At 44.5% G+C, this 12,740-nt stretch overlaps 1 protein-coding gene across 1 annotated transcript in view; it reads left to right on the forward strand.

The window, feature by feature from the left end:
• The first annotated feature begins 753 nt into the window (after nt 1-753).
• lemd3 (LEM domain containing 3) overlaps nt 754-12,740 on the forward strand; it is a 77,838-nt gene continuing 65,851 nt past the window's right edge. The window contains exon 1 of the mRNA XM_070900291.1: nt 754-2,076. Within this exon, the coding sequence (XP_070756392.1) occupies nt 783-2,076 (1,294 nt within the window). The 5' untranslated portion in view covers nt 754-782. The remainder of the gene's footprint in view (nt 2,077-12,740) is intronic.

Below are 12,740 nucleotides of genomic sequence, written 5' to 3' on the forward strand. Positions count from 1 at the left end.
ATTTATCCTTCAATCAACATCATTAAAACAGATTATCTGGCCATTTCCTGAATCAGGGGTCACAGTCTAAGGATAAGGGGTAAGCCATTTAGGACCAAGATGAGGAGAAACTTCTTCACTCAGAGAATTGTGAACCTGTGGAATTCTCTACCACAGAAGGTTGTTGAGGCCAGTTCTTTAGATATATTCAAAAGGGAGTTAGATGTGGCCCTTATGGCTAAAGGGATCAAGGGGTATGGAGAGAAAGCAGGAATGGGGTACTGAAGTTGCATGATCAGCTATGGTCATATTGAATGGTGGTGCAGGCTCGAAGGGCTGAATGGCCTACTCCTGCACCTATTTTCTAACACATTGCTGTTTGTTGGAGCTTGCTGTGCGCAAATTGGCTGCCGCGTTTCCTACATTACAGCAGTAACTACACTTCAAAAAGTATTTCATTGGCTGTAAAGTGCGTTGGGATGTCCGGTGGTCGAGAAAGACGCTATATAAATGCTTTAGTTTGATTTTTAAAAATGATTCATGAAACTAATAATGAGAATTAGATGGGGGAACACGATGAAAAGTTGTATATGTACACGTAGAAGAGTTGGTGAATCTGGCAAGTGGTATAAACTGGGTTGCAGAGGTCGGGGAGGGGTTGGTGGCATTTCCCTTTTAATGACTCCTCTGGCCAGAGGTTTGGGAGCTGTGTCTGCCCGGGGGGGGAGGGGCGCGGGAGCGCGCTGGCCGGCAGGCCGGCCGGGTGACGTCAGTTCCGGCAGGCTCACGCCTCGCGCGGTAAGATGGCGGCGCCGTTAACGGACGCGGAATTGTTTTCAGAATTGAAAAAATTCGGTTTGGTTCCGGGCCCCGTGACCGAGAGCACGCGCCCCGTCTACCTGAAGCGGCTGAAGAAACTTCGTGAGGAGCGGGGCGCGCGGCCCAAAACCAGGAGCGGCGGCGGGATCGGGACAGGGGCAGGCCCGGGTCCGGGCCTCGGCGGGGCGGCCACCGCCACTCCTCCCCCTGCGCCGCCGAGCAAGCTGCTGGGCTTCAGCTCGGACGAGTCGGACGCCGAGCCCAACGGCAGGAGCGAGGCCGGCAAGCGGGCGAGCCGGACGGAGAAAGCTGCGGCCGACTGCTGCCCGCGCCCGCGGCCTAGCCACAGCAAAGGGAGGAGCGCGCCTCCGAGAATGGTGAACAGCAACAACAACAGTGGCAACGGAGGCGCGGGGGCTCCGGCCGGCAAAAGCAACTCCACCCCCTGGTGGAGGCCCAGTTCGAGCGGCGGCATCCAGCAGGCGCCAGAGGAAGAGGAGCAGCCTCCGGGACCCGAGCCGCACAGCAACAACAACAACAGCGGCGGCGGCAGGCTCGCCTACGTTCGGGACGGTAACTACTCCGACTCCGAGGATGAGCGAGAGGAGCGGGGCCGCCGGCCGAACTCCAGGCGGAGTCAGGCCAAGAAGTTGCTGGCGATGCCGGGCACCATGAACAGCAACAACCCAGCGGCGATGGCGGAGGAGAGCGGCGCGGCGAGGAGAGGCGGCGCCAGGCGGATCCACGACGTCGCCGGCGGTCCTTGCTGTCTAGACACCAGGAGAGACCAGCTGGAAGAGGAGGAGGAGGATCAGAGGGAGAAAGACGCCACAGAAGAGCCCACCATGTTATTGCGGTTCCGTAATCCCTCTTCCAAAAAGATTGGGCCAGGAGTACTGGCAGTAGAGAGGGAGAGTCTTTATAACAGTAGTCTCAGAAACAACAATCACGTCGGCGCGATGAGTCCATCCATTCACAATAGCAACGTTATCACCAGTAGAAGTGGCCCCTCGTCCTCCCTTCTGGTCAATGCCAATCACTCAAACCACACGGGCATTAACCACATTTACAGTACTTATAATCGTAAAAGCCCTACAGAGCCTGAGGAGGAATTGCTGCAGCAGTTTAAAAGGGAGGGGGGTTCGGCAACCGGTGGATTCAGTGCACACTACCTATCCATGTTTCTTTTGACTGCTGCATGTCTGTTTTTCCTCATATTGGGACTTACCTATATAAGGATGAGGGGTTCAGGAGGAACAGAGGAAGGAGTTCTTAACGGTAAGTGTTGCAACAAAAGGATTAGCGTTTCCAGTGTGATGGTTGTAGTGCGCTAGACCATTTAATCGTTTAATCTGTTCAGAAAAAAAATTCTCTGCCTTCTGGACGGTACATAGTAGGTGTGTTGCACTGCCAGTTTATCACCTGATTATGATCCAGTTCTGATCCTTGCGCAGTGTGATTTGTAACCATAATTATAACAAAAATAGCTTAAGGCCCAACTATATTTGATTTTGCATACATAGTTCGGAATAATTAGATTAAAATGTGTAATTTGAATATCGCAATATGTAGATTGATGCACCAATTATTCATGTATTTCATAAAAATTTTAAAAATTGCAATGTAAAACTACACTCTATAGCAGGCCTGATGTAGTCCAAACTTCCTTTACAATTCTCCAAATATGGTACCTTAAGGGGCTGAAAACAATGGTTCCTTTTGCACCATCAGTGAATTCTATTATGACATTCCCAATGTACCTCTACATCTTTTTGTCTTAATTTCAAGTGAGAATCATAAATTTCAAGGGCAAATGACTGACCGCTCTCAACTTTCCTTTAGCATTTCTACAGGTAGCATTTCAGTTTATATTATTAAAAACTAGGTGAGTGAAACCATAATTTGAGCCATGTTCTTTGTGGGTGAACATAAGGTAACTCATAATTTGGGTACTACATTTTTCGGCTGCTCAAATTATTAGTGTTCATTCTGTCTGCATTTTGGACTATATTGTGTAGAAATTTTACCAGCCAGATTTTTCCCCATAATATACCGATATCAGTTCTGACATTGCCTACGCTGTTGTACTTGTGTGCAGAAATAGCCTTTTTACGGCTCTTTTTGCTGAGGAATGAATGTTTGATGACCATATGCAGAGGGAATCTCAATGTTCATTAATTACATTTTGCAAATATGTCAGAAAAACTTCCCAGATTTTTGTGTATATTACAACTTTTGTGTAGGGTGCACTATTCCTGCCTATAAATCTATCTTGTCACAATTTTTTTTTCTCTATCAATATATACCGTTAAATTGTTATGTCAACATTTCAGGTTCAATTTTACTGTCCGCTGTTATGTAGTTGCAGGCTCTGGTCACGACTTAGCTATGTGAAGTAAGTTTCTGAAATGTCTCAGCTCGGTTGCCATCTTGTTTGTTTATGTACAAAGACCTATAGGGCTCCCACCTATTTCTCATCTACATGCTGCTCTTCGGTATCATTGTCCGAAGACATGGGCCAGAATTTGTTGTAGCAGAGTATCTGACAGCGACTGCCATGAGCTAGACTTTCCCCAGCGCCCTTCGGCTCAAAAATATTTTGCCTGAAAAGTTGCTGAAAGTGCCAACTGATGATGGCGCAGTGAGTGAAACATCACATATGGGACTTGAGTGAACATGGTAACCAATATGGTATCTCCTGAACCAATGAGATTGGGAAATAAGCACAAGGAGCACTGAGAAGGCAGGTGACTTAAATGGTACAAATTCAATGTCAATTTAGGTACAAAAAGAAGGAAAGAAAGATTAGAGAGAGAGAGAAAAAAAAGAGACACAAGGAAAAGCAAGAACAGTTTTAAAATCTCCCCGAAAAGTTCAAAACATGAAGGAATGAGACACCACACTTGTAATTAATTTTTGGTCCAGAGAGGTTGATTGGCAATCATTATCATTTATCCCATCATTAAAGGGCTTACTTTTGTGATTGCAAGACTTAACTTCCTGTGGCGAGCTTAATGGACAAATTCAGCAAGATCCTTTATTTTTTTTTTAAAACGGGGGGAGTGGGGGCGCTAAAGGCGAGATTCCGTTTTCGCGAAGCTAAGGGCAACTTTTGGATATTCACATTTAACCAAGCATCTGTTCCTCGCCTGAAATTGCTGTACTATTTACCCATAAATACAGTGAGCGCCATTAGCCTTACCGTTATTTTGACAGCAACTTCTGGCCCGTGATGTCCAGTTCCACATGTAAGCTGGCAACACCCAGCTCTACCTCACCACCAATGCTATTGACCCCTCCATTGCTTCTGCGTTGTCAGGTTGCTTGTCTTTGGCCCCTGCCACAAACCTGTTCTCGAGCCACCGATTCCATCCCCTTGGTTACCGTCTCTGGCTGAACGAGACTGTTTGCAACCTTGGCATTCTATTTGACCCTGTGCTGAGCTGATCCCTTATCCTCTCCATCACAAAGCCTGCCTATTTCCACCTCCATAAGATCACATGTCTCCACCCCAGCCTCAGCCCATCTGCTGCTAAAACCCTTATCCATGCAATTGTCAACTCCAGACTATAGTATTCCAATGGTTTCCTGGCCGGCCTCCCATCTTCCATCTCCATAAACTTGCACTCATCCAAAACTCTGCCTGTATACTAACCCATGCCAAGTTTTGGTCACCCATCACCCCAGTCCTTGTTGATTTACATTGGCTCCTGGTCCACAAATGCCTCGATTTTACAATCGTGTTTAAACCCTCCCCTAGCCTCCTCCAAGAACTCCAATCCTGGTTTCTTGTGCTCCCCTCCTCCCTTTGCCCCACCATTGGCAGCAATTCTTTCAGACGTCTGGGTTTTAATCTCTGGAATTCCCTCCCTAAACCACTCAGTCTCTCCATCTCTCTTCTCTCCTTTAGGATCTTCCTTAAAACCTATCTCTTTGACCAAGTCCGTCCTGTGTGTCAGCTTTGGCTCAGTTGGTAGCGCCCTCTCCTAAGTCAGAAGGTTGTGGGTTCAAGTACCACTCCAGAGACTTGAGCACACAAATCTAGGTTGACACTCCAATACAGTACTGAGGGAGTGTTGCACTGTCTGAGGTACTATCTTTCAAATGAAATGTTAAACCGAGGCCCCGTCTGGTGTGTCAGGTGGCCGTAAAAGATCCCACAGCACTATTTCGAAGAAGAGCAGGGGAGTTATCGCTGGTGTCCCCGCCAATATTTATCCCTCAATCAACATAAGAAAACAGATTATCTGGTCATTAACACATTGCTGTTTGTGAGATCATGCTTTGTGCAAATTGGTTGCAGTGTTTCCTACATTACAACAGTGACTACGCTTCAGAAAGTACTTCATTGTTAAGCACTTTCACGTCCGGTGGTCATGAAAGGCGCAATATAAAGGCACGTCTTTCCTTCTTTGGCTTAGTGTCAGTTTTTTTTTGTCTGATTATGCTCCTATGAAGCGCCATGGGGTGTTTTCCTATCTTAAATGTGAAATATAAATGCAGTGCCACGGGTAGTTTACTGCTACCCCTGTATGTCCAAAATGTTGATCGAGTCTTTGTACTCTTTTCCCTCCCCCAAATATGATACAATACCATCTAGGTGTTGATATATGTAGTAATCCTAAGTGGCACAATAACAAGGCAGTGGTTGAACCCTGGAATTGAGATAATTGGCATTCTAATAACATTGAATTATTTTCTCTCTCTTGTTTACTCCATTGTTTTTCTATTTCTCCTTCTCCCTATGCCTCCACCTCTAACTTGTCCCTTATACATCCAAGTTGCCCCTGCCAGTCTTGTGTTCTGTTTCTCCTGCCATTTTAGTGAAAGATTCAAGGAACACTGGAGAGATGGTATTTTTAGTCTCATCCAATCCCTGTCATGAGAATAGACTGGTTTCAGAACATGGTAGAAAGTGGGGTGATATAGACACCCAGCTCTACCTCACCACCACCTCTTGACCCCTCCACTGTCTCTAAATTGTCAGACTGCTTGCCAATATCCAGTACTGGATGAGCAGAAAGTTCCTTTAGCTAAACATTGGGAAGACGAAAGCCGTTTTTGGTCCCCACCGCAAACTCTGTTGCCTAGCTACCTACTCCTGCAATCTATGGATAGTAGGAGCGTGCGTGCGCACTAGGTCCGTGTAGCAGAGCTTGGTCTCCAGTCGTCTTGGTTAACCCCTGCCACTGGATCAAGACCAAGCTCTGTCAAGCCCGTGTGGCGGTTTGTGTGCAACGGCCACCCCACATTAAAAGCATCCATGCACAGGCATCTTCCACCTTTTAGTATGTAGTTCAGGACCTAGATTGTCAGGTCCCTTATTGAAACACCTATGAACTCATCTATTTTTGGTGTGGACGCAGGTCATCCTCGATATGAGAGACTGCCTAATACTAATACTCCATCCCTCTCCCCAGCAACCATCTGAGGCTGAACCAGACTGTTCGCAACTTTGATGTCATACTTGACCCCGAGATGAGCTTCCAACCACATATCTGCGCCATCACTAAGATCACCTATTTCCACCTCCATAATATCACCTGGCTCTGCTCCTGCCTCAGCGCATCTGCTATGAAACCCTCATCCATGCCTTTGTTAACCTCTAGACTTGACTAATCCTGGCTGGCCTTCCATGTTCAATCCTCTATAAACTTGAAGTCATCCAAAACTCTGCTGCCGTGTCCTAACCATCTCTAAGTTCCGTTCACTCCATTATCCCTGTGCCCGCTGACCTACATTGGCACCTGGTTATGCGATACCTCGATTTTTAAAAATTCTCATCCTTGTTTTCAAATCCCTCCATGGCCTAACCCTTCCCTATCTCTGTAATCTCCTCCAGCCCTAAAAATCCTCCCAAGAGATCTGCGCTCCTCCAATCCTGGCCTGTTGAACATCCTCAATTTTAATTGACAGCTTTGCCTTCACTCCCTAAATAGCTTTTTTCCTCCTTTAAGATTCTCCTTAAAACCTATCTCTTTGATCAAGCTTTTGGTTATCTACCCTAATATCTCCTTGGGTGGCTCGGTGTCAAATTTTGTTTGATAACACTCCTGTGAAGCACCGTGGGATGTTTTACTGCGCTAAAGGCGCTATATAAATACAAGTTGTTGTAGCCTGGCTTACTGTACAATTCCCTAAAGTCTTTCAGATGTTAAATTGAGGCCCCACCTTCCCCCTCCGGTGGATGTAAAAGATCCCATGGCATTATTCGAAGAAAAGCAGTGGAGTTTTCCCCGATTTTTAAATATTTATCCCTCAACCAGCATCACTAAAAACAGATTATCTGGTCATTATCTCAGTGCTATTTGTCAGACCATGCTGTATGCAAATTGGCTGCTGCATTTCCTAGTTTACAACAGTGACTACACTTCAGAAGTAATTTATTGATTGTAAAGCACCATGCGACGTCGGGAGGTCGTGAAAGACGCTATGTAAATACAAGTCTTTAATTCTTGATTCAAGCGTAGCACCCATAGACCGATTGGGTAGTGGTGGTGAAGGTTGTTTGTGGAAGTACAGCAGGTGTTTGGCAGTATCCTGTGAGGCTGTGGCCACCTGCTAACGTTGATCCTGCCCTTATGAATGTTTATATTAGATAAAAATGTCATGCTGTAGGCACACAGGTATAGTACAGTCTCAATTTTGACTGGATTAACTTACTGGAAAAGTAACATTTTAGAAATAAATTGGTTAGTTTAATGCACACACCATTGTGTGTGCTACAAATAGCCTGATGCTGTACTGTACTAGTAGAAAAGTAGAAAACAATGTTAATACAAAACAAGGATTAAATATGCAATTTCTGATATTGCAAATCAGCTGAATACTCTTGCAGTTCATCAGGTCATTAGCAGCTCCTCCCCCAAATTAATGAATAACCAATTGTCTCAGTGCCACATATCAATCTAATATCTCATGCTAGACATATTTTCCAATTCATTGTACATTTAAAATTGAGTGCAGGTTATATTTGGCAGGGATGTCCTTGTTATGACAGCAAAGTGAACTCTGGCCCATCATAATGGCTCCCTATTGACAAAAAATGCTAAACCTGAATAAGGAGTGATTCTTAGTGTTGGGTGAGTTTGCGTATACGTGTATGTACAAATCTTTGAAATTGCTTCTAGGTGTGTAATAATTTGCCATTCAAGGCCAGGCACGTATTCTTTATGTAAGAATTATTGAAAAGCTTGCTGAGAATTGATTGCTCCTGCTAATTTTTGGCATGATTATTTGACAAATGGATGCACTCTGGCATTTAGATTTTCATGCTTTTTATCGTGTAATCAATCATTTCACTGGGATTTTAGTAAAGGATAGTGATCTGCATGAGAAATGTTTGTACTCTATTCATGTGAACTGTGAAAACAAGAGTACAGTTAAATATTTTATCCTTCCAAACTTATGTGGGTATGCTTTGAGAGCATTTAGAGTTTTATAACATTTGGGTAGAGACCCGATGGCTATAGAATTCTTGGTTGCAGCATGAGCAAGATGTTCATAAGTGCATTGGTGCAATAATAAAGTGTGTGTGTGTATACATATGATGCCCCCCAGTCATCAAGATTCACCACGCGGCCCTCGACAACGTGGACCATTTCCCATACCTCGGGAGCCTCGTCAACAAAAGAAGACATTGATGCGGAGATTCAACACCGCTTCCAGTGCAGCCTTCGGCCGCCTGAGGAAAAGAGTGTTCGAAGACCAGGCCCTCAAATATACCACCAAGCTCATGGTCTACAGGGCTGTAGTAATACCTGCCCTCCTGTTTGGATCAGAGGCATGGATTATGTACAGAAGACACCAAGTCACTGGAGATATATCACCAACAATATCTCTGCAAAATCCTGCAAATCCCCTGGGAGGACAGACACACCAACATTAGTATCCTCATCCAGGCTAACATCCCCAGCATTGAAGCACTGACCACACTCGATCAGCTTCGCTGGGCAGGCCACATAGTTCGCCTGCCAGACACAAGACTCCCTAAGCAAATGCTTTATGCAGAGCTCCTTCACAGCAAACGAGCCAAAGGTGGGCAGCGGAAACGTTACAAGGACACCCTCAAAGCCTCCCTGGTAAAGTGCGACATCGCCACTGACACCTGGGAGTACCTGGCCGAAGACCGCCCTAGATGGAGAAAGTGCATCCGGGAGGGAGTTGAGCTCTTCGAATCTCAACGCCGAGAGCGTGAAGAGATCAAGCGCAGGCAGCGGAAGGAGCGTGTGGCAAACCAGTTCCTCCCAACCCTTCCCATGACGAATGTCTGTCCCACCTGTGACCGAGTCTGTGGCTCTTGTATTGGACTGTTCAGCCACCAAAGAACTCGCTTCAGGAATGGAAACAAGTCTTCCTCGATTCCGAGGGACTACCTATGAGAAATATATATATTAAGTATTTTAATATAAATTATAAAATGTTGGGCATTCCATTTTTCCCAGGAATAACTTTCAGGAAGCGGGGATGATGGTGCTTTATTCTTGCCGTAACTGTCAGCTTAATTCAGTGGCACTTGCTCACCTGAGTCGTAAGGTGTTTTCAAGTCCCATTCTACAACTTGAGTACAGTATTAGGCAGTCCCTTGTATCGAGGATGACTTGCTTCCACACCAAAAAGGGATGAGTTCACAGGTGTTTCAATGAGGACCTGACATTCTAGGTCCCGAACTACCTATTGAAGGGTGGAAGATGCCTGTGCGTGGATTCTTTTAACGTGGGGTGGCCGGTGACTGAGCTAGGTCTTGATCCAGTGGCAAGGGTTAACCAAGACGACCGAAGACCAATCTCTGCTGCACGGACCTAATGCGCAGAAGCTGTCTGTTGGATAAGTAATTAAAGGGAGAACCCATGTTTTGTTGGGTGTAAATGATACCATGCCACTTGTATCTGTTAAAATAACCATCATTTTGACATTTCCAGTATTTTCTGCTTTTTCTTTTGGCCTAGCTTGAAGTCCTGAGACTAACTAACTGTAGTGAAGAAGAGCAGAGAATTGTGTCCTGGCCCAACATGCATCTCTCGGCCAACACTACCAGTGGTCATTCATCTCATTGCTGTTTATAGGACTTTGTGTGTAATTTGGCTGCTGCACTTGCTTTTAAAGTAGCATTAACCACATTTCCCAGCCAATGAATTACTTTTGAAGTGTTTTGGGGTATCCTGAGGTTATGAAAGATGCTGCATGGGGCTCTGGGGTTTTCCTGTTACAATTGTCTGGGACGTAAACAGTAACGTGCAGTTTTGGTCACCTTACTTAAGGAAGGATATACTAGCTTTGGAGGGGGTACAGATACGATTCACTAGGCTGATTCCGGAGATGAGAGGGTTACCTTATGATGGTAGATTGAGTAGACTGGGTCTTTGCTCGTTGGAGTTCAGAAGGATGAGGGGTGATCTTATAGAAACATTTAAAATAATGAAAGGGATAGACAAGATAGAGGCACAGAGGTTGTTTCCACTGGTCGGGGAGACTAGAACTAGGGGGCACAGCCTCAAAATACAGGGGAGCCAATTTAAAACCGAGTTGAGAAGGAATTTCTTCTCCCAGAGGGTTGTGAATCTGTGGAATTCTCTCTGTCATTGAATTTTAGAATTGTAGAATTGGATATGCTTAAAAATATTTCTGTAGTTTATGTGGATTGCCACAGAGAGAGGATAACATGACGGTTCAAAATGCCTTAATCTTGGCTTCAAATAAGGTTTAAACCAATGCATTATACAATTCATTTGGGGAAATCCTGCTTATGAGTGCATTGGTTTTAATGTAGCAGCCCGAGACACATTTTGCAATACAGTGTGGACAGGCTTCACACCAGATTCCCTGGTTTATCATGCTTTTGATAATTCCTGGAACAAGTTGCAAGTGCTTTCCTATATTCATTGTTCGTAAAGTAACCTTTTGGGGTTTTGAGAGTTTTGGTGCATGATTGATTTAGTGAAATGCTTTTGCAATTTAAAGATTTCCCTGAATCTGACAATTTTTAGGGGTGAAATGTATTCTCTCTATGATGAAAATATTTTGTTCAGGAATGTTCCACTGTTATATAATGTGCACAACTCACCTTCATTCTTTAGGTGGAAGAGGTTAATATTAGACTTCATAGCATTCAAAATTTGTTACAGTTTGCACATGCCCAGTACAGGTGTGGTTTCTTATCGGAGTTCTTCCTTCCCTGTCGCCAATGAGTCTAGACAAAGGATCCCTTTAAAACCACCCAGAGAGATTGCTCACTCAGTCTCCTACCTACTTCCTTTTTCCCCTGAAGAGTAGCTGCTGCCACAGTGACCAGATCAGAAACTGCTGCAGTTTTAACATTGCGCAAGGTAATTTTCATTGACATAATGTAAAATAACTTTTGTTCTGAACTTATCCTGGTAAATGTATTGTACTAAACCAGATTACAGTTGTCCAAGAAGGCTGTAAAGGGAATTATAATGCATTTCCCCTTTTTCTGAAGCTACATTTAACACCGCAATGAATTGTAACGGTACAACACTGAAGGCAGGCCATTCGGCCCATCGTTCTTGTGCTGGCTCTTTGGTAGAGCTATCCAACTAGTCCCATTCCCCTACTCTTTCCCCATAGCCCTGTCAATTTTTTACCCTTCAAGTATTTATCCAATTCTCTTTTGAAAATTACTATTGAATCTGCTTCCATCAGGCAGTGCATTCCAGATTAGATTTTTTTTTGAAAAAGGTTTCCTCGTGTCGCCTCTACTTCTTTGCCAATTACCTTAAATCTGTGTCTTCTGGTTACTGACCCTTCTGCTAGAAACCGTTTCTCCATATTTATTCTCTCAAAACCCTTTATGATTTTGAATACCTCTAACAAATCTCCTCACAGCCTCTCTGCTCTTAGGAAAACAACTCCAGCATCTCCAGTCTCCACATAATTGAAGTCCCCTTCCCCGGTAACTTGTAAATCTCTTCTGCACCCTCTCCAAGGCCTTGACATCCTTCCGAAAGTGTGGTGCCCTGAATTGAACACTACTCCAGCTGGGGCCTAACCAGTGTTTTATAAAGGGTTAGCATAATTTCCTTGCTTTTGTACACAATGTCTCTATTAATAAAGCCAAGGATTCCATATGCTTTTTAACAGCAGCCTCAACTTGTCCTGTCACCTTCAAAGATTTGTTTATATACATCCCCAGGACAGGTCCTGCACCCCTCAAACTGTACCATTTAGTTTATATTGCTTCTCATTCTACCTACCAAAATGTATCACTTCACACTTGTTAATTTCATCTGCCATGTATCTTCACATTTCACCTGTCTGTCTGTCCTCCTGAAGTCTGTTACTAACCTACTCAAATTATGCCTTGTACATCAAAGTCGAAGAACAGTGGTCCCAATTCCGACCCCTGTGGAACACCACTGTGTACTTCCCTATAAACTGAAAAACAACCGTTCAACACTATCTCTTATTTCCCCTAGCCAGTTATGTATCCACACTGCCACTGTTCCTTTAATCCATGGGGTTTAAGTTTGCAACAGTCTATCATGTGGTACTTTGTCAAACAATTTTTGAAAATCCATAAACACATCGGCATGGATGTTACTCCATGATGTTTTTTCTGAATGAAGATAACACAGTTTGGGGTAGTTCATTGTTGGATCTATGATTGGACATTGGAAGATTGCAGGGTTTTGGTTACACACGGGTGACAAATCTGTTGATGTAATTTTTATTGAAAGTTAAATTGTTTTATAACTTAGATTCTCCCTTCATTCCTTGTTCATGGAGCCTTTTGTACCCCGCCCCCCAAATTCCATTTACACTGGCACTCTTCCTACTCACCCCATCGCACCACCAGCCAAGTTCATGCTGGTGTTTTTCTCCTCCTCCCCTCACCCGGGGGTTTCATAGAAACATTCAGACCCTCAAGCCTGTTTTGCCATTCAGTGAAATCATGACTGATCTGTATCCATCACCTGCCTTGG

Source organism: Pristiophorus japonicus, chromosome 15 (genome assembly GCF_044704955.1).
Source record: "Pristiophorus japonicus isolate sPriJap1 chromosome 15, sPriJap1.hap1, whole genome shotgun sequence".
Classification (NCBI taxonomy): Eukaryota; Metazoa; Chordata; class Chondrichthyes; family Pristiophoridae; genus Pristiophorus; species Pristiophorus japonicus.